This window comes from Babylonia areolata, chromosome 6 (genome assembly GCF_041734735.1).
Source record: "Babylonia areolata isolate BAREFJ2019XMU chromosome 6, ASM4173473v1, whole genome shotgun sequence".
NCBI lineage: Eukaryota > Metazoa > Mollusca > Gastropoda > Neogastropoda > Buccinidae > Babylonia > Babylonia areolata.
In genome coordinates this window covers 33,834,617-33,856,284 of record NC_134881.1, presented here as the reverse complement: position 1 = coordinate 33,856,284, position 21,668 = coordinate 33,834,617, and the positions used below count along the sequence as shown (strand labels likewise).

General features: G+C 45.2%; 1 protein-coding gene across 1 annotated transcript; it reads left to right on the top strand.

Annotated features, from left to right (window-relative positions):
- Positions 1 to 2,812: 2,812 nt before the first annotated feature.
- LOC143283496 (histamine H3 receptor-like) lies at positions 2,813 to 20,303 on the top strand. The gene is made up of 6 exons (XM_076589739.1): positions 2,813 to 3,074; positions 4,170 to 4,319; positions 8,088 to 8,110; positions 8,447 to 9,167; positions 17,031 to 17,119; positions 20,091 to 20,303. Exons 1-6 carry the CDS (start codon positions 2,813 to 2,815, stop codon positions 20,301 to 20,303), a joined length of 1,458 nt encoding a protein of 485 aa, XP_076445854.1.
- The last annotated feature ends 1,365 nt before the right edge of the window (positions 20,304 to 21,668 follow it).

Genomic DNA, 21,668 nt, shown 5'->3' with positions numbered 1-21,668 from the left:
TTATATATTTGTTTCGTTTACACATTCATTTCATTTTATGTTAATGTGTATACCTAAACGGTTCCCCTCGGTTAACTTCATCTCCACATCGATAGATCCCCGTGTCGACAGATCTCCACGTCGATAGTTGGCGTCCGTTATTGTCTCCACATCAGTAGATCTCCATATCGACTGATACAGACATACCTACATCAAAAAGCGGGATTACATGTTAAAAACATCATTTGAGTTGCTTTTGTTTCTTTCTTGGTTGGCTCGGTTTTGTTTTGTTTTGTTTTGTTTTTTTTCTCGTGTCTTAAGTTGATCCAATGCACAGAAGCAATTCAAGAGAGATGCCTTTTTTCGAAACAGAGCTGAATGATGAGAGGTAAGCCAAATACTTGCTCTTCTCATCCTCTCTTTCTCATCTTGGAGAGAACACACACACACACACACACACACACACACACTTCAAACCACCGTAGGGAAGCGTTAATTGCACGAGGAGTCAGGTTTTTGTTTCATTGAAAGAAGGACGTGAAGGCATTATGTTGATAACTTCTACGAAAATTGATGATAAATCACTTTTGTCCGTAGTATTCACGTCATCTAGTTCCAGCCCTTGCATCCACACAAGATACATATTCAAAACGGAGATCTATGGACATGGGACATCAGTCGATATGGAGATATATCGAGATGTAGGTGGATGCCTGATCTTCGTATTAACCCAATGTGCTGCTCAGTTATGTAGCGCATGCTTGGACACATGCTTGAAATTGAAACTCTATCCCTGTCTGTTTCTGTCTGTCTGTCTGTCTGTCTGTCTGTCTCTCTCTCTCTCTCTCCACACACACACACACACACACACACACACACACACACACACACACATGAATATTTTTGACACTTTTGCCTGTCCACATGCACTTGTGTGTGTTGTGTGTGTGTGTGTGTGTGTGTGTGTGTGTGTGCGTTTGGTGTGATAGTTGTTTAAAAGTATATTGTTGCCATTGCCAATTTGAAATCATGTATAAGACAAATGACATGATGTAGATATCCATGCGGTGTGTGTGTGTGTGTGTGTGTGTGCGTGCGTGCGTGCGTGCGTAGGGGCGCGCGCACGCGTCCCAACGTATGTTGCTGATTCCAATGTGAATGAAATGATCTGTACGTTCCATGATTTGCTTAACCTCTCTTTTGGGTTCAAAAACAAACATGCATGTTTCACGACGATGACTTATGTTTCATACTGTGTGTATGAACGTCCCTGTGCTCCCTACTTTCCACTCCTCGATCCCCCGACCCCCACCCCCTTGACACGGGCAAAATGGCCTAGTCATTAAAATGTTCGAGTTCAAGTTCGAGTGCACTGTCTCTCTCTCTCTCTCTCTCTCTCTCTCTCTCTCTCTCTCTCTCTCTCTCTCTCTCACACACACACACACACACACACACACACACACACACACACACACACACACAGAGTAATGATGATGTTCCTTTATAAACTTTTGGCACCATATAGTTTTGTCAAATTCTTACCACACAAATGGTAAGCTTTCTCCCTTCAGTGATCAGGTACTCGTTCACCATTATCTTCGCCGCAGTCGTTATCATTATTGACAATATCATCATCATAATTGCATCTAATTGTGTGGACTACAAGTCAGCTGGCCTATCCCTTGACGAGGGTTTTCAATGAATCTAAAGCTCGGACGAGCCATGAGGTGTGTGTGTGTGTGTGTGTGTGTGTGTGTGTGTGTGTGTTTTGATTGATTGATTGATTGATATGGGTACTTCTATAGCGCCTATCCTCGGTTGGAGACCAAACTCTAAGCGCTTTACAAACTCGGGGTCATTTGCACAACAGACTGCCTACCTGGGTAAAGCCGACTGACGGCTGTCACTGGGCGCTCATCATTCGTTTCCTGTGTCATTCAATCAGATTTCAGGCACGCAAGCATACACACTCAGAAAGACATGCAACATTTTATCTGTGTGGCCGTTTTGTTTATTTACCCCGCCATATAGGCAGCCATGCTCCGTTTTCGGGAGGGGGGGGGGGAGATGCTGTGTATTGTTATGTTTTCCATAACCCACAGAACGCTGACATGGGTTACAGGATCTTTAACGTGCATATTTGATCTGCATGCGTATACACACGATGGGGTTTCAGGCACTAGCAGGTCTGTACATATTTTGACCTGGGAGATCGGAAAAATCTCCACCCTTTACCCACCAGGCGCCGTCATTGTGATTCGAACCCGGGATCCTCAGATTGAAAGTCCAACACTTTAACCATTCGGTTATTGTGCCCGTGTGTGTGTGTGTGTTCGCGCTTTTTTTTTTTTTTTTTTTTTTTTTTTTTTTGCTCGTTAATAACGGTGCTCTGCTTATTCATTAATTACGATGATAATGTTGAAAACAAAAAGAAAACAAAAAACAAAAACAAAAAAAACAAGAAAAAAACCCGGTGGTCTCTAAGGGGTAGCGCAATGATCAGTCTGGCTCCACGATTCATCATCATAACCGGTCAGTGACTTAGTCAGTAGGTGGTGCCATCGTATGCTGCGTTGATTCGCAACAGGTATTACTGGAACTACCACTGAAGTTTCTGATCAGCAGTGAAAAGCCCCCCCCCCCCCCCCCCGGTTCGAATCTCAGTAACGGCGCCTCAGGTCAACATATGTGCGCAGACCTGCTAGTGCCTGAACCCTTTTCGTGTGTAGAATAGAAGAAGAAGAAGAATATACTATTGACCTTCTTTGTCTTTCACACTTGCTAGCTTTATCTGTTGCAGGTATTAATCTCTAAATAAAAAAGACTGAGAAGGATGGTGAGAATATCAACCGTTCAGTACGAAGACGGTGACTCCGATGCCCGCTCTGTTTTCATCCCGATGCCATGGACCCCCATTTTCTTAGTCTACTGCTTGTCTGCCATCGTGACGGCGGTGTGTGGGAACTTGTTGATCGTGCTGTCCTTTTGGCGAGATCGACGGCTGAGAACCGTGCAAAACATGTACCTCCTGAACCTGGCTGTCTGTGACCTGACCGTGGGGGCTGTCAGCATGCCTATCTACCTCGTCTACACTGGTTCGTGAGTGTTCAGTCAGTCAGTGAATGACTGACTGAAAGGAACAGAAAAAAAACCAAACATATAATATGTAGACTTAACACAAAGTTATGGCCAGGTTCATTAGAATAGATATATCTTCATCCTACCCCCATATATATATATATATATATATATATATATATATATATATATATATATATAAACCTCCAGGATTGTTTACTGCAACTCTGTTCTTGTCGGCATTCCAAAGACTTCACTTGATAAACTTCAGAGAGTTCAGAACAATGCTGCTTGACATATTTTCAAATCCTCCAAATTTGAGCATGTTACTCCTCGCTTCCACTCTATTCACAGCCTACCAAACTCTCTCCATACGAACGGCGAAAGAGACGACGTTAACAGCGTTTCACCCCAGTTACCATCATCAAAATATTGCAAGTGGAAGGCTCTTATATTGAAGAGGTGAATGTTGACAAAGAATACCACAATTCTGAAGACGGAAGCTAAAGGTTGGGTCATTGAGACACCCACTGGACATCCGAGGGGTCTGTGTAGAGGAGAAGAGAGGACTGGCCGTACTGAGTGAGTTAAAAGAGAATTGAAAGCAAGCTTTTTGCTCTGACGTTTTCATCCCTCTCAAGCTCTGGTTCTCGCTACCTCTCTGACCTCCTTGAAGTGTACAGTCCAACTCGTCACCTTCGTTCTGCTTCTGATACCAGTCTATTAAAAATCCTTGTTGTAAAGAAGAACAACAGTATCAGAGATATTTCTCTTCCCAGGCCCCGTCATTGTGGAACAAACTACTGGAAAAAATTGCGATTCTGTCTGGCTGAAATCTGTTTAAGCCTCCTGTGGAAAGACATTTTTTTTCCAACAACAGTAAGTTTTGAGTGATCTGGGTTTAAATGCATGCTTTATTGTGGAGAAGCCGTTTGCCATTGTGTGTGATAGGGTGCTAGCGAGTGCGTGCGTGCGTGCGTGTGAGAGAGAGAGAGAGAGAGAGAGAGCGCCTCGTGTATAACGAAGCTTTTCAGCTTTTTTTTTTTTTTTTTTTTTTTTTTTTTTAACCATCAGTAAAACATACTTGTGTCATTGTCGTTTTCTTTGTGCAGTGCTCAACTTCAGGTGGATCCTGGGAGTGGCGATGTGCAGGCTGTTCCTGGCTGAGGACAACATTACGACCACCATGGCCTCGATGATCGTCATCCTGGTGGCCTGGGACAGGCTGAGCATGCTCAGCTTGGGGGCACACTATCAGGAAAGTGAGGGTGGGGGCAGAGAGGGAGGGAGGGAGGACGGGAGGGAGGGAGGGAGGGAACTCGGAAAAAATGCGGTAGTGGAGTGTGTGGAAGGGGGTTTTTGTGGGAGGCAGAAAAACCTAGGGGTGGAAAGGGGGGGAGGGGGTGGGGGGTAAAAGGTGAGAATTGAGGTGGTTGTCGGTGGTCATGCATTTGTGAAGCTGGCGGTACAGGTGCTCAACCTGCTGTCTTCCTGTTAGTGGGAACCGGGAAAGAAGGAGGGAGGGGAGAGGAGGGGGATATGAGTTGTGTGAGTTTGGTGCTGAGAGGATGGACGGGGAGCGGGAGGGGAGGGGGGTGGAGGTGCAAGGGTTGGAAAAGGCGTTAAGGTGAGGTTGTGGTGGTTGGCGGTGGTCATGCGAAGCAAGGTAATAATATAAAATGGGACCCTGGTATCAGGAAAGTGGGAGAGAAGTTGGAGTGGTGAGAAGTGGGGGTGGGGGAGAAGGACAACGGGAAGGGGAGAAGGGGGGGGAGAAGGACCTCGGGAAGAGGGTGGGGTGGAGAAGGACCTCGGGAAGGGGAGAAGGGGGTGGGGTGGAGAAGGACCTCGGGAAGGGGAGAAGGGGGTGGGGTGGAGAAGGACCTCGGGAAGAGGAGAAGGGGGGGGGGTGGAGAAGGACCTCGGGAAGGGGGTGGGGTGGAGAAGGACCTCTGGAAGGGGAGAAGGGGGTAGGGTTGAGAAGGACCTCTGGAAGGGGAGAAGTGGGTGGGGTGGAGAAGGACCTGGGGAAGGGGAGAAGGGGGTAGGGTGGAGAAGGACCTGGGGAAGAGGAGAAGGGGTGGAGGGGTGGAGAAGGACCTCGGGAAGGGGTCGGGGTGGAGAAGGACCTCGGGAAGGGGAGAAGGGGGTGGGGTGGAGAAGGACCTCGGGAAGGGGGTGGGGTGGAGAAGGACCTCGGGAAGGGGAGAAGGGGGTGGGGTGGAGAAGGACCTCGGGAAGAGGAGAAGGGGTGGGGGGGTGGAGAAGGACCTCGGAAAGGGGTTGGGGTGGAGAAGGACCTCGGGAAGGGGAGAAGGGGGTGGGGTGGAGAAGGACCTCGGGAAGGGGAGAAGGGGTGGGGGTGGAGAAGGACCTCGGGAAGGGGGTGGGGTGGAGAAGGACCTCGAGAAGGGGGTGGGGTGGAGAAGGACCTCGGGAAGGGGGTGGGGTGGAGAAGGACCTCGGGAAGGGGAGAAGGACATCGGGAAGGGGGTGGGGTGGAGAAGGACCTCTTTAAGGGGAGAAGGGGGTAGGGGACGGGAAAGAAGGACCTGGGGAAGGGGAGAAGTGGGAAGAGAAGGACCACGGGAAGGGGAGAAGGGGGGGGGGGAGAGAAGGGGGGGGAGGAGAGAAGGGGGGGAGAAGAACCTTGGGAAGGGGAGAAGGGGGGAGAAGGACCTTGGGAAGGGGAGAAGGGGGGGGCGGGAGAAGAACCTCGGGAAGGGGAGAAGGTGGGGGTGGGGGGGGGGGGGCGGAGAAGAACCTCGGGAATGGGAAAAGGGGGTGGGGGAGGCTTGTGGCAGTTGGGGCTTGGAGAAGGGAGTGGGGGTTGGGAGGGGGGCGGGCAAGATCGAAGTTGGTTGACAGAGAATGGCGGTTGACATATACTTTTTGAAGCGTTGGTACAGATGCTGTCTGACCCATGGGAGGAGGGGGGGTCTTCTATCAGGAAAATGGAGGGAGGGTAGGGTGGAGAGGAGGGAAATCAGGAAGGTGGTAGAGGCTGGGGAGAGCAGCTCGAATTTCAGACGCAAAAAAAATCTGTTGTGACAAAAATTAGTAATACATTACAATACAATACAATACAGGTGGGGATAGAGAGACTGGACGAGGTGAAGGGCAGATTAAGATGATGTAGATATACCAGCCGCCGTGGCGAAGTGGTTACCGTCGCGGACTGACGGCTGGGAGGACGCGGGTTCGAATCCCAGCGGAGGTGGGTTTTTCGGCCCGTGGTCGGCTCCTACCCAGAGTTCAGTGTGTTGTGAGCTTAAATGGGGTGACTGGGACCACACAGTCGAGTGTCATCCACTTCAAGGATGCGTCTTTGGGTGTGTAGCTCTAATTACCTGACCAACACTGCAAGTGTCTGTATCTCTCGGGCCTGGTTAACGCCGGGATATCATTATGACAGGAAGCGTAGAGTACAACCTTGTCACGCAGTCCCAAGCCAAAATGGACCTCCATAGCAACATTTTAATCGTCATAGTCATCCTTCTCCTCCTTCATCATGATCAATATAAACAAAACAGTCTAAAAGTCTGTGGCCTTTCGTGTCCTGCTCTCATGATGACCTCAGTTTCGATACCCCTCCACTTCTGTGCTTGGGGTAAGACCTGTTAATGTCTTCGGTGTCGGCAGATTCGTGGGGGGCTGTTGTTTGGGGGACGTGGTGGCGGCCTCCACTCTGGTGGTGGTGGTGGGGGGGGGGGGGGGGGGGGGCGTGGGGGGGAGAGGGCGCTCACTCAGTCTGGTTCCGCGACTAAGCCGTTATTGTCGTTAGTAGGGGGGCTTAGTAGGTGGTGTCCTAAGTACGTTGAATCAGAACAGGCACCACTGAACACCACCAAAGTGACTCAGCAGCAGTGCAGGGTCACCTCTGGTGTGTAGCCTCCTGGCGACCTAACATCGATGGTTCCCTGCGGACTGCCGACGTTGGAACTGTGACGGACAAACCCGGGTGTGGCCGTGTTTGGGGGAATCTAAATGAGCGGCGTGGGAGTAATGCCACTGAAACGGTGCAGATGATGGGGCAGCAAAAAAAAAAAAAAAAAAAAAAAGGTGTATATATATATATATATATATATATATATATATATATATATATATATATTTGTTTTGTTTTTTGGTGGTTGTTGTTTTTAGTCTAGCCGACTACACACGGCAATGACTGGGCTAAAAAAAAAAAAGTCTGTAAATGTCGATCCGGCAGAACCCGAAAAAATAAAAGTAAATGAAAACTTTCTAAAACATAGTCATATTCACACAAACGTAAACCTAGAACATGCTTCTGACGTTGACCATTCCGTCAATGTTTTGCCAGGGGATTGAAAAACAACAACAAAACACAGCTAAACTGAACATAAACATGACTATACGGGATACTAAAAAAAAGTATAATGACAGGCACATAAAACCAAAAATTGTCATCGGGAACACCACGTCTCAGGCAAATACATTACTAGAATGTACAAATCATCTGGTCCAGAAAAAGAAGAAGGGGAAAAGGAAAAAAAAAAGCTTTCTAGAGAATAATAAAAAAAAAAATATAGGTGAATGGAGCAGCAGGGCAGAAAATAAGAGAGGACGAGACGACAGAAAGAAACCGAAAAGACTTGAGACAAAGACAACAACAACAACAAAAAACACACACACAAACCCCCCCCAGGAATTTTGTAGCACAGATCACGGGGTGATTAAAGCAGACGGACGACAAGGAGGAGGAAGTTTGTGGGAATGGATACCTATAACGTTTCCCTAGTAGCATTTCCCGTAATCAATCAAGTTTTGTCAAATATTTCGTTGCTGAGTAGGATTACGCATCTCCTTTCCCCACAGAGTTCTTTGATAATAAGAGACCCACATTTTCCGAAAAGATTACGATAATCAAACATTGACGTTTTACCGAAACTCCGCAAAAAACAAACAAACAAACAAACAAAAAAACCCCAAAAACATTGGGTTGGCTGGCAGGCTGATCGATGACTAATGTAGGGCTGTTCACATGAGAGTTATTGATTTTCGGCTAGCGAGTTTGGGTCAGCGACAGGATGTAACAAACTGATCAGTTCACTGAAACTCGGACATGGTAAGAAACCCGATGCATATAACAGGCAAGAGCGTGTGCACATACGCACACACTTACGAAACTCTTACGATCTTCATTATCTCTCTCTCTCTCTCTCTCTCTAACTCCACCACTCTATCATCCCCACTCTTGCACAGACACACGCACGCGCGCGCGCGCATTCGCACACATGCACACACGCACGCACACACACACACACACACACACACACACACACACACACACACACACACACACATACGCGCGTGTCACTTCTGTGCATTGTGTGTCAAGTGTATAAATGACCACGTTTTCTTCCAGGCCTTCGTAATGAGAAAACATGCCTACATCAAGCTGACCGTTTGCTGGTTCTGTTGTTTCCTGATCTTCTCGTTACCCGTTCTCTCGTGGGCCTATGTCGCCGGTCAGTCCGTGGTTCCAAAGGACGATTGCGACGTGGAGTACAAGAACAACGAGGTGTTTGTTATACTGCAGCAGCTCATCAGCTTCTTGGTACCCTTTGTGTCCCTGACCGTCATCAACGGTCTGATCCTCGTGGCGCTGAAGAAGAGAATGAAAGTGCGCCCGGCTCCGGTTCCAATACCGACGGTAGCAATAAGCCAGTTGGTCAGATCACTGGTCAGAACTGATGGGAAGAAGGACTCTGCCACATCACATTCTGATCACCAGAAAAGCACCTCAACATCATCCAGGCCAACGGATAGTTCCTTTCGATGCTCATCAGCAAACACTAGGTCAAATTGCCCACCAGCTGACCCAATCGTGACCAAGAGCCACGGAAAGAAAAGAAAACGAGAGAGAAGGGTGTCTGTGATTCTTATCGGCCTGGTTCTGGCCATGGCGATCTTCTGGTTGCCCTACACCGTCACCACGATTGTCCTGACTCTGTGCGAAGACTGTGTCAACCTGTACCTGTACGAGGTCTTCATCTGGTGGCTGTGGACCAAGTCGTGTATCAACCCGTTCCTCTACGCTTACCACTCTCCGCTCTTTCGCTACAACTTTAAGCAGCTGCTGCTTCGTCTTGTTCCTTGCAGGCTTTCCCACAGACATTAACATAATATTCCGAAGTTCTGTAGCTGTAGGCTGGTGGGAAGAGCTCGATCCACGAGAGCAGCATGAAGACAGGACAGAAAGGGCTAAGTGAGTGTGTTGTGTTGTGTCGTATTGTATTGGATAGAATGAAATTGCATTGCATTGTATTGAATTGTATTACATTCTATTGCATTGTAATGCATTGTATTGTATTGCCTCGTTGTCAGAACCGGTTTTTACGTGTGGAGTTTGGGCTTCTTTTTTTTTTTCTTTTTTTCTTTTTTACCGTTCTTTAACGTGCGCCAAGTGCATGCTGCATATCGGATGTAGATTTATCGTCTCATCCGAATGACGCCTAAACTCGATCAGAAATCAAGTTCTAGGCGTTCATCATTCGTTTCCTGCTTAATTCAGTCAGGTATTATTCTCGCACACTCACACTCACACAGATATGTAGTGTTTTGCGTGCATGACCGTTACTAAACCCCACCATGTAGGCAGCCGTACTATGTTTTCGGGGTGTGTACGCTGGGAATGTTCTTGTTTCCGTAACCAACTGAACGCTGACATGCATTGCAGGATCTTTAACTTGCGTATTTGGTCTTCTGCTTGCGTATACTCTGTCTGTCTGTCTATCTCACTCTCTCTCTCTCACAAACACACACACACTCTCTCTTTCTCTCTCTCTCTCTCTCTCACAGACACACACACGTCTTTGTGTGCACGCGCGTACTTGTTCGTACCCCTGTGTGAGTGTGTGTGTGTGTGTGTGTGCGCGCGCGCGCCTTCATGCGTGGACAGTTTATATAGTTTCCAAGCATACACAGACCTCCAGTCTGTATGTACGTACGCTTACGCTTACTATGCTCTATGTACCATGTTTTCGTACTCGTTTATTCCTTTCAATTTATTCGTCAACGATGCGTTGTGTGCAGACGAGAAAGTTCGCGATACTGTATCTGTGTAGAAACATAGGGAAGTATTAGTTTACGCTTCAGCGATTGTGATCGTTGCGCATATTGCAAGCCGATGGGGTGAAATGTAAAAAAATAAATAAATGGGCAAAGACAGCGTGAGTTACGTGCACTTGTTTCGATAAAAACAACTTCAGACTTCACACACACACACACACACACACACACACACACACACACGCACTCACATACATACCCCCCCTTCCTCCCCCCCCCCCCCCCCAAAAAAAAAAGCCTTCATAAAGGCAAACATGTTTCACTTAAATGTTGATGAAATAATAAAGAGATGATTTGAATTAGACAGGCTGCATATGGTCTACAGCTGCCTCTCATTGAATACAAGAGTCTGGACACTCGAGCTTTGCAAATGGCTGCTTTGCTTTCACTTCTTCCAAAGTGAGGGGTTCATCATGTTCCATCCTCACGTACTTGCTGGGGAATCTTCTTTTCTTGAACAAGGCTTTTGACCCCAAAGACAACCCAGAAGACAGATACCATTTGCTGGAACGACGGGAACAGGTCAAGATCTTCCGCCTGAGGACTGGACACAACCGCCTGCTCCACCACATACACACAAAATTTGGCATTGGGCAGAGTGGAGAGTGCCCTTGTGATGAGGGACCAATGACAACCGACCACATCCTTCAAGACTGTACGACGCATGCAGCATCCAGCAGTGGAAGCCAAACTGCACGGCACCCTGGAGGAGCTGCAACGGACGGCAGCCTTCATCGATGACACCGGGCTGCTCATCTAATGGGAGGCGAACGAGGAAGAAGAAGACCCCAAAGAGGTTCCCGTAGTGCCTCTGTATAGCACTGAAGGATAGCTTCCATGTCAGTGAAAAGGCTGTAAAATGACGATACTACCGAGTCACATTCACACAAACATACTTGGTCAATCTAAAACACGGACATAATTATATTCTCTGAACACAACAAATCCAGCAAGAAAATGTCCGTGACTTAGAAGTCAGACGGATAGGTGTATACTATGTCTATGACAGAATATTATGCTTCATAAACAAAAAAACAACAACAAACAAAAAAGGCGAAACAAAAACAATCACCACAACCCCACCCCACCCCACCCCCAAAACAACAACAACAACAACAACAAAAAAGAAATTCTGCCCAGTTCACAGCAGGTCAATGCACATTTTTATTTTGCGATTTAATTCTTTTCGGTGGGTGGCTGTGTGTCGCGTTTACTCAAACTCCCACCACGTGTTGATTCGCAAACAAGTTTCGCAATCTGAATTCACCCCCAACCCAGGGACAAACAACAAAACAAGGTAAAAACACACTTTTCCTATCATTACAAAATTCAGAGAACAATAGAATAAATATGACCTCATCATCATCATTGTTATTATTATTACTATTATTATTATTATTATTATTATCTTCTTTCTTTTTCTCTCTCAAGGCCTGACTAAGCGCGTTGGGTTACGCTGCTGGTCAGGCATCTGTTTGGCAGATGTGATGTAGTGTATATGGATTTGTTCGAACGCAGTGACGCCTCCTTGAGCTACTGATACTGATACTGATACGTCCACATTTCCCCTCCAGGAATAATTTCACATCAATAGTTCACTCAAGGGAGAGACAGTCATCTGTTTTTACATTTTCCCACGCACTCGTAGCTGAATTTGACGAATAAGCTACTGATACTGATACTGATACTCATAGCTGAAAGCTGGAGCTTGAACACCACAATCGAAATTGAAAACTTTGGGTCGCGTATCAAAGTTTCCACGACAACATATGGGATGCTGACGTCCCGTTGGAAATGTGCTCAGACTTGCTTTGAAAATAGAAGGGTAATTGATTAGCCCAGTCCTTTCTCGCAACCGATTTTTCAGGGTGGGCATTGAACTGAACAGCGAGACGACACATATCCTCAGCAGAATCTAGCGATCTTTACTTAAGAGACAGCCAGAATTTCTGGGCCGGAGTTGACTCCGAATAATCCTAGTAGATAAAGGCAAAAATGGACAAAAGTGACCTATCCAATTCTATTAACCCCTTAACTGATAATGATTTCAAACAACAACAACAACAACAAAAAAACCCGGTAATGTTCAACTTTAGAATACTAAACTCAGGGGGGCTGTTTAGACGAAAAACAAAGGGTGTCTTAGGCTCACCTCGATGCGCTAAGTTGAATGGAACCCTCAGCTAAGCTGTACGACCACTACTTTCCCATGAAACTGCGACAATTTTATACACAGTAAGTTCAGCCCATCACAGCCAGAGCCACCACCTGCAAGCCATTTTGACTGCTGATCACGCGGGTGGTCGCGTCATCAATCTGTGTGTTTTCATTGCAGTCAAAATGGCGTGCAGGTGGGGAAGGAGTACTCAGCTTACTGTGTATTTGTCGCAGTTTCATGGGAAAGGAGTGGTCCTAGAGCTTAGCTGAGGGTTCCATTCAACTCAGCGCATCGAGGTGAGCCTAAAACACCCTTTGTTTTTCGTCTAAACAGCCCCCCTGAGTTTAGTATTCTAAAGTTGAACATTACCAAAAACACACAAAAAAAACAAAACATTGATCAATGCGGAACTTGTACTTTGCAACAAGTCAGAATGTGTGTGTGTGTGTGTGTGTGTGTGTGTGTGTGCGTGATAGAGGGAGGGGGGTTCGCACTCATGTGTGTAGGCGAGCGTGTGCGCTTGTATTAGTGTGTGTGTGTGTGTGCACGCGTTAGAGGGAGGGGGTGCGCAATCATGTGTGTGTGCGTGCGTTTGTATTTGTGTGTGTGTCTGTGTGTGTTGTACGTTGTTACTTCTTATTTGAGTTCATTGCACTCTGAAATTCTTCGACGCTTTAATATATATATATATATATATATTTCGGGTGTCGTGGGGTTGTGGGGGGCAGAGGGGGGGAGGGGATAGCCGGTTGGGGGGCCGGAGGGAGGGGGGTAATCTAAATTTTGAATTTGGCACAGTATTTCCAGAGAAACTGACTTTGTTAATGTTTACTACGGACACTCACACACACGCACATGTGCACACGCACACACACACACACACACACACACACACACACATCCGAAACCACTACTTTCATACACAGAAATCTTTGGTGACAAAAAAAGTCACGCAACACAACACAACACACACACACACGTGCGTGTGTGTGTGTGTTTGGAAAAAAAGAGAGTGTAATACCCCTTTTCCAGCATACAACTTTCGGTTCTACTGATGCATCTTTCAAGCGGAAAGCAAAACATACCATTCGGACATTACTGGCCAACTGTTAACACTAAATCACGAATCGCTCAGTCACTTACACGAATTGTTCTGACCTGAGTAAGGCTGTGCCAAACCAGCTGCCGAAGCAACATCTTGCCTCAGAAGCCCACAATACCGGCAAACTATTTCTGCCGTCTAATAATGATTGATTGATTGATGTGGATACTTATATAGCGCCTATCCTCGGTCAGAGACCAAGCTCTAAGCGCTTTACAAACACGGGGACATTTGCACTACAGGCTGTCTACCTGGGTAGAGCCGACTGACGGCTGCCACTGTGCCGCTCATCATTCATTTCCTAATGAGAGTGAACAAACGGCGGAATTGCTGAAGGGGAATCCACTTCGTCTGGATCACATTCGTCAAACCCCAAAAGTACGTGATGTCATGTATTTTCGTAACGTTTCCATTCACATTGGTAGCTTTGTTACGTCAGTCAGCATTGGCATGCGTGCTTGCAACCTTCCGTCCCTTTGTGTTTGCTCTATGGACTTTTTTTTTTTTTTAAATGATAAATCAGAGGACGCACAAACATTCTGCAAATGAGCTTGGCAGACTCGGCATCCTTGGAAGTCTTTTTTTTTCTTTCTTTCTTTCTTTCTTTCTTCCATCATCATTTTCTTTCTTTTATTTTTTCTTTTCTTATTGTTTGCCGTTTCAGTTTTCATTTCTATATTTTTTTCTTCTTTTCTTTCTCTCCATTTTTCTTGTAACAATGATTTTTTTTCTTGCTCCTAAACGTTTGCTAAATTCTGTAACGGAAAGAAGAACTAGATTTTATCTTTTAAACGGCAGATTTCCTCGATCTATCAAATCTGTTACGTAGAAAAAGCTTTATTCGGCACTTTTTGTCTCAGGATGCAACAAAAACCCTTGTCTGTTCCCTGGTCCTATCTAGCCGAGGAGAGCAATCTGTGAATGTTCAAATGAGAGACAAAGGCCTCATTTTTGTTTGATTAAAAAATATTTCCCGTAATGCTGATGAATCTTTTGAACTTCAGCTTTAGATCCCAGACCAAATTACCGTTTACTAACTGATCATCGGTGACGTGATTTCAGAAAAGCCTGGAGTGAAATGTACTGAACATCGCAAGGCAAGTGACGAATGTGTGCAGCAGTACAGCAGTGCATGCACCTGAAAAACATTAACTCACTCAGTACGGCCAGTCCTCTCTTCTCCTCTACACAGACCCCTCGGATGTCCAGTGGGTGTCTCTATGACCCAACCTTTAGCTTCCGTCTTCAGAATTGTGGTATTCTTTGTCAACATTCACCTCTTCAGTGTAAGAGCCTTCCGCTTGTAATATTTTGATAGTTGTAATTGGGGTGAAACGCTGTTAACGTCGTCTCTTTCGCCGTTCGTATGGAGAGAGTTAAAAGTGAACAGCACCAGACAGTTTAATGCTAAAATGCTTAGCGACAACAAAAACAAGACTTCAAAGATGCGAAATTTGTATTTAAAGAAAATCCTGATTTTTTCATTATTTTGACCCCAGTTTCAGTTTCAGTAGCTCAAGGAGGCGTCACTGCGTTCGGACAAATCCATATACGCTACACCACATCTGCCAAGCAGATGCCTGACCAGCAGCGTAACCCAACGCGCTTAGTCAGGCCTTGAGAAAAAAAAAACAAAAAAAAAACACATGTTTTTGTGCAAAGCTACGAACTGCTGGATGGGACTTTAGCCAGGTTTTCACGTGCTGCTTTCAAAGCAAAGTATTTGGTAATTTACAGACTTCCACTCTCAGACAACAGTCTTACGTTCGCATTTCAGAACCTGTTCTACAAATGTGACATCCGCGATCTTTGCGTCGGCTTTTGCGTCATGTGGGCCAGCTCGTTCCCTTTTCTTTGTAGCAAGCATTAAGTCTTGACTGTTTTCGGAACAAAATGGATACATGCCCTGCATGTGTGTTTTCGATGTGATTTTGCTTATGTACGTAACTGGAAAACGGGGACCTCAGAGCAAGCCATGTGAATTCATGTGGTGCAGTCAGAACAACTTGAGGTACATTTTTTTTTTTTTGGTTTCCTTTCTGTAAATCCATTCTTGTTTATTGTTTCGTTTTGTGGCATGCCATTTTACATTTTCAGTTTGCAGTGTGTGTATGTGTGTGTGTGTGTGTGTGTGTGCATGCTTGTGCGAGTGTGTCCGCAGGTTGATTGGATCAGTTCGCACGCTTTGACACATTGAATCTCTCTCTCTCTCTCTCTCTCTCTCTCTCTCTCTCTCTCTCACCCGCATAATATATTAAGTTGCTCACTTATCATAATCTTCGGGGCCGTCGTATCATCATTGACAATGATTATCATCATCATAATTATGTAGACTGCATGTCAGCTTGTCTATCCCATGATTAAGTTTTCAGTACACCAAAAGCAAGGTGTTTTAGTGTTGTTGTTTTTGTTTCTTTGTTGTTGTTGTTGTTTTCCATTGATAATGACGGTTTGCTTAATCATTAAAAGTGATGATCACGTTGATAATGGAGGTCTCTACTTTGGGAGGCATTCGCTCTGTCAGTCTGACGCCACGATTCACTGAGTGTTATCGTTGGTAGGTGGTTTGATCGGTGATGCCTTTCGTTAAGTTGGAGTCGCAACAGCTAATATGTATATGTATATGTATTGCCTTTTATCACAACAGATTTCTCTGTGTGAAATTCGGACTGCGTCGCTACACTACAGCGCCACCCTTTTTATTATTATTATTATTATTCTTTTTTTTTTCCTGCGTGCAGTTTTATTTGTTTTTCCTATCGAAGTGGATTTTTCCACAGAATTTTGCAAGGAACAACCCTTTTTGTTCCCCTGGGTTCTTTAACGTGCGCTAAGTGCATGCTGCACACGGGACCTCGGTTTATCGTCTCATCCGAATGACTAGCGTCCAGACCACCACTCAAGGTCCAGTGGAGGGGTTGGGGGGGGGGGGGGGGGGGGGGGGGGGGGGGGGGGGGGAACCAGTGCGCTCAGATTCTCTAGCTTCCTAGGCAGACGCGTTACCTCTAGGCCATCACTCCACCGGAATGCCGGAAAACAACCAAAGTGACCAAGTAGTGCATGGTTTTTCAGTATTGGGTCACCTGATTTCTTGTTGACTACCGGCGCTGGGACAATAAGGGAACGAGCCTATGTGTGACTGTGCATGTGTATGTGTGTGTGTGTGTGTGTGAGAAGTGTTCAAACTCGATGTTGTAAAGGCGATGCAACTCGGCTGGCCAAGAAATATAGACCTGAAAAGCACCACCACAACCACCACCAACAACAAAAACAAATTGTCATTCAGCCATTATTATTAAATTTCATAATATCAATATGAAAAAAAAGGAAAAAAAGTAAGCAGTTCAGTTTTGGTGAGTATGGGTACACATGTCCACTGTGAAAAAGAGGAGAGAGGAGAAAAAAAAGTCTGCATAATGACAGATGTGTCAAAGTCAGCATCTTATTTGTCTTTCACAATTCCAGCGTTATCTGTTGCAGGTAATACTCCCTAAAAAAAAATTAAAAAAAAAAAAATGGAGGCACACATTTCCCATAAGAACGAATTCCAGTCGTCTGTACATCCTACTTCCTGGTCCGCCATTGCCTTGACGTATACGGTGGTTGCCATCACGACAGCGGTTGGCGGGAACATATTGATCGTGCTGCCCTATCGTAGAGGTCGACGGCTGAGAACAGTGCACAACCTATACCTGCTGAACCTGGCTGTCTGTGTGACATGACCATTGGGGCTGTCAGTATGCCTCTCTGCCTCATCTAAACTGGTGAGTTCAGTCAATAAGATCTGGAGGAGATAGAGAGAGAACTAGTGAGAGTGTGGATGAAAGGAAGTGAATAGATATTTTGCAGACTGACAAAATAACCAAAGGACACCTGCTGAGAGCAGGTATGTTTTCATAAAATGAGAGATGATTTAATTGATTCCCATGGTCAACCTTTGGCGTCTCGCTGAACTTTACAAACGGCTGTTTCGGGCACGTGTGTACCATGACCAGCTTGAACAATGTGTTTGAATATGATATGGAAATTTCAGACAGCTATGATATTGGCTTATTATAGGTAAATGCTCGATCGTTTACTATACTGAATAATAATAATAATAATAATAATAATGTACATTTATATAGCGCCCTTTCTCTCTAATAGCTCAGGGCGATTTACATGAAAGAAAGTTACATAAATCATTCATGACCACTCTTTCTCAAAACCCCTCCCACCCTCCCTCCCCACAAACACACACTCTCCTTTTCCCACTCTTCACACATCCAAAGTGAGCTGACATGGGAGGTGTGGGAGAACAAAGCAGCTGAGAGTGCTTATTGATTGGTTTTAAAAAGATGAGTCTTTGGTGATGAGCGAAAAGCAGGAATAGAATCAGATGCACAGATATGATGAGGAAGGTTGTTCCAGATACGAGCAGCAGCAAAGAGGAAAGAACGTTCACCATAGGTTCTTGCATTGACACGAGGAAGTTTCAGAAGGTAACAGTCAGAGTAAGAGCGGAGATTTCTTGTGGGAGTGTAAACACTGATAATGTCAGACAGATGTGTAGGTCCTGCGGAGTGGAAAGCAGAATAGCAGAGACAGGCAACTTTGTATTTAATTCTCGCTTCAATGGGGAGCCAATGTAGAGTGCGGAGGTGAGGAGAAATGTGATCAGTACGTGGGACTCTGAGAGTCAGACGGGCAGCATTGTTTTGAAGTTTTTGAATTCGCTGAAGAATATAATGTGGACAGCATATGAGAAGAGAATTACAGTAGTCGATTCGTGACAGCACAAAAGCAGAAATAAGAGCTTTAGTAGTTTCCACAGAAATGTACTGACGGATAGAGTTGATGCGACGAAGTTCACAATTGACTATGCGTATCAGATTTACTACATGCGCGTGCATGCTGAGGTTTGAGTCAAGAATGGCTCCAAGGTTCCTTGCTGATTTAGAAAACTGAACTGTGGCATCACCAACCACAACAGAGGCAGGAAAAGAAGTAGATGTGGACATTCTTGCAGAGGAAATAATCATAGCTTCAGTTAAGTCATCATTTAACTTTAGTTTTTTAAATGTCATCCAGGATTTAACATCGATAACACAATCCTGCATTGACGGAATCAGACTGTGTACTTGGTTTGGTTCTGCAGACTTTTGTAGCTGAGTATCATCACCAAAAGAGTGGTGAAGAACAGAATGGTCAGAAATGACATCAGATATATATATATATATATATATATATATATATATATATATATAGAGAGAGAGAGAGAGAGAGAGAGAGAGAGAGAGAGAGAGAGATGCATACATATATATTTACTAAACGACACATTGCGTGTCTTTTCATAGTAAAATATTCATCCTGAAATATCTTCGATTTCGTTACGGGGTTTCACGTTGTTTTCACCGTGATTTTCTACTTACTTCTAAAGTAAATACCGAGTCATCAGCAAACTGTTCCATCTGAAAATATGTGTCGTCTAATTTCACACCTTTTATGACCTTTTATGCCTTTTTCTTCGCATATCTGGTTTACTAATATTTCGGTACATCATACAAATACACTTGGAGACATTGAGTCACCGCCACCAGAGCACTACAGAAAGAAACAGAAGAAAGAAAGAAGAAATAAGTCACGATTCCAAGAGGCTATTATCAGTAAAGCACTGCAGAAAAACAACAAAGACAGAAAGAAAGAAGAAACATACATTCAGATATATATATATATATATATATATATATATATATATATATATATATATATATATATATATCAAGGATTACGCATCTCCTTCACCCATAGAGTTCTTTGATGATAAGAGACCCACGTTTTCCGAAAAGTGTTTAATTGTCAAACAGTCACATTTCACCAGTTTGTTTCGCTGTCTGGTAGGTTAACTGGTGAATTATGTAAGCTGTTCTCATGAAAGTTATTGATTTTTTTTTTTTTTTTTTTTTTTTCGGCTCGTGAGTTTTGAGTCAGCAGCAGGATATGGCAAACTGACCAGATAGCTGAAACTCGGACATACATCGTGTCTACTTTGGTATATTCAGTATTCGTAATATATTTTCTTGCTACCGAGACAGCAGTATTCTGTGTGCGTCGATTCGTTTGAAGTATGGGCAAGCCCATCGTGTTTACAAGTGAAATTATGTGTGCATTGTTTGTTTTTGCTTTTTGCTTTGTGTTTGCTTTACTGAGACATGCCATCGGAAAACCCCCCATGCATACAGTTTATCTCATCAGGCAAGCACACACACACACGCGCGCGCTCGCGCGCACATACACACACACACAAAATCGAAGAGAGAGAGAAACAGAACTGTATTCAGTACAGATAACATGCATCGTAGAAAATGCAATCCTGTTTTAGTTCATTTTTAATCACCTGCGAATATGTAACAATATTTATAAACCATCCCCCCTTCTCCCCTCTCTCTCTCTCTGCCTCTCTCACTGTCTCTTTCTCAACCCCCCCTCCCCGCCTCGCTCCCACGCCTCACCCTCCCCCCCCTCTCCACCCCTCCCTCCCACACACGCACACAAACACACACACGTGAACATGTATTCATTTGTGTCAGGTTTATATGTCACTACGTGTTCATCCAGGTTGCACAAACCAGAAAACGGGCCTACATCAAGCTTACCGTTTGCTGGGTCTTGACCTTCAAATTGATGATCTCGCCATAGGACGTGGTCACCGGCAGCTCGACAGTTGAACAGGACGAATGCGACGTGGAGTTCAGAGACAACGAGGCGTTTGTCATCGTGTTGCAACTCATCTCTTTCTTGATACCCTTTGTGTCCCTGACTGACATCACAAATCTGCTGATCGTGCAGCTGGAGACAAAAATGAAAGTGGGTCAGACTCCAATACCCAAGCTAAAAGTAGGCCTGGCGTAGCATGAAGAGGTCAGTGGGAATGTGAGGGCAGTATCTTCACATCATGGTTACCATCTCCAAACCACCGTAACACCATCCATGCAATCGGAAAGCTTTGCGCACTCAAAGACAACAGATACCTTGTTTCCCAGCCAGTCAGCAATGTCTCTGGAACCGCGAATTCGCCGCGTCTGGTTCGCCAGCAACTTTCCAAACACCCGCATACCTTTCCCAAACAATCGCTTCCGCAAAGTGCTTCATAAATAGGCCTGAAACAGCCAAAGAAATTCAAAAGAAGGAGAATAGCCACTGTGATACTGGCAGGTCTGGTTTTGGCCATGGCGGTGTTCTGGTTGCCCTTCATCATCTGCACGATCTCCACAGCATTGTGCAAGGACCGTGTCAACTTTTATCTCCGCGAGGTGTTCATATGGTGGGTGTGGACCAAGACGTGCGTCAGCCCTTTCCTCTACGCTTTCCACGCTCCTGTCTTTCGCCGCAACTTCCAGCACCTGCTGTATTGTGTTCTGCAGAGTACACTTCCGAAAAGACGTTAACGTTTTTGAAGTCCTGTTGCAGTAAATGGATGTTTCGGGAAGAGTCCGATCCACGACGTCAAAGTGAAGAGTGATAGAAAAGGCAAAGTAATTGTATTGTATTGTATTGTATTGTATGTATTGTATTGTATTGTATTGCTACAACTGTTTTCTGTGCGTGAAACATGGACTGCTCTTCTCGGGGAGAGCATGTCACAACGGTGCTGCGCCCCTTTTAGAAAAAAAGAAAAGAATCAGCAATGTAGTTTATTATTTATTTTATTATCAGCATGGATTTAACTTCAGAATTTTACCAGGGACAACCCTTTCGCTATCATGACTTCTCTTTCATATGTGCCAAGTGCATACTGCACAACTTGAAGGGGGGGGGGGGGGGGGGGAGGGTCTCTTTATCGTTCTCGTCAGAATGAGTGACAAACACTCCATACCACCACACAAGCTCTAGTGGAGGAAGGTGTAGAAATCCTGGTACGTACATGGGATTCGAACCCGTGGACACTCGCTTGCTAGTCGGGCGCTTTACCACTGGGCCACCGCTGTGTGATCACTAATGGCTTTTTGTTGTTGTTGTCATTATTGCGTTGGGTTCATGCATTAGTCAGGCGTCGGTTCATGTTTTATTTTTTCTTCTTCTTCTTCAAAACATACGTCGAGTATATGATCCCTGTCCTCACGTTTCGTAATGTGAAACTGAAACATCCCTTCTGCATTCTAGAACTTTAGCTCATATCCCCAGCTACATCCACCCCCCCCCCAGCCCCCCTCCCCCCCCACCCCCATTTTATTATTAGTTTCTTCTTTTTTTCATTTATATATATATGAGGACGAT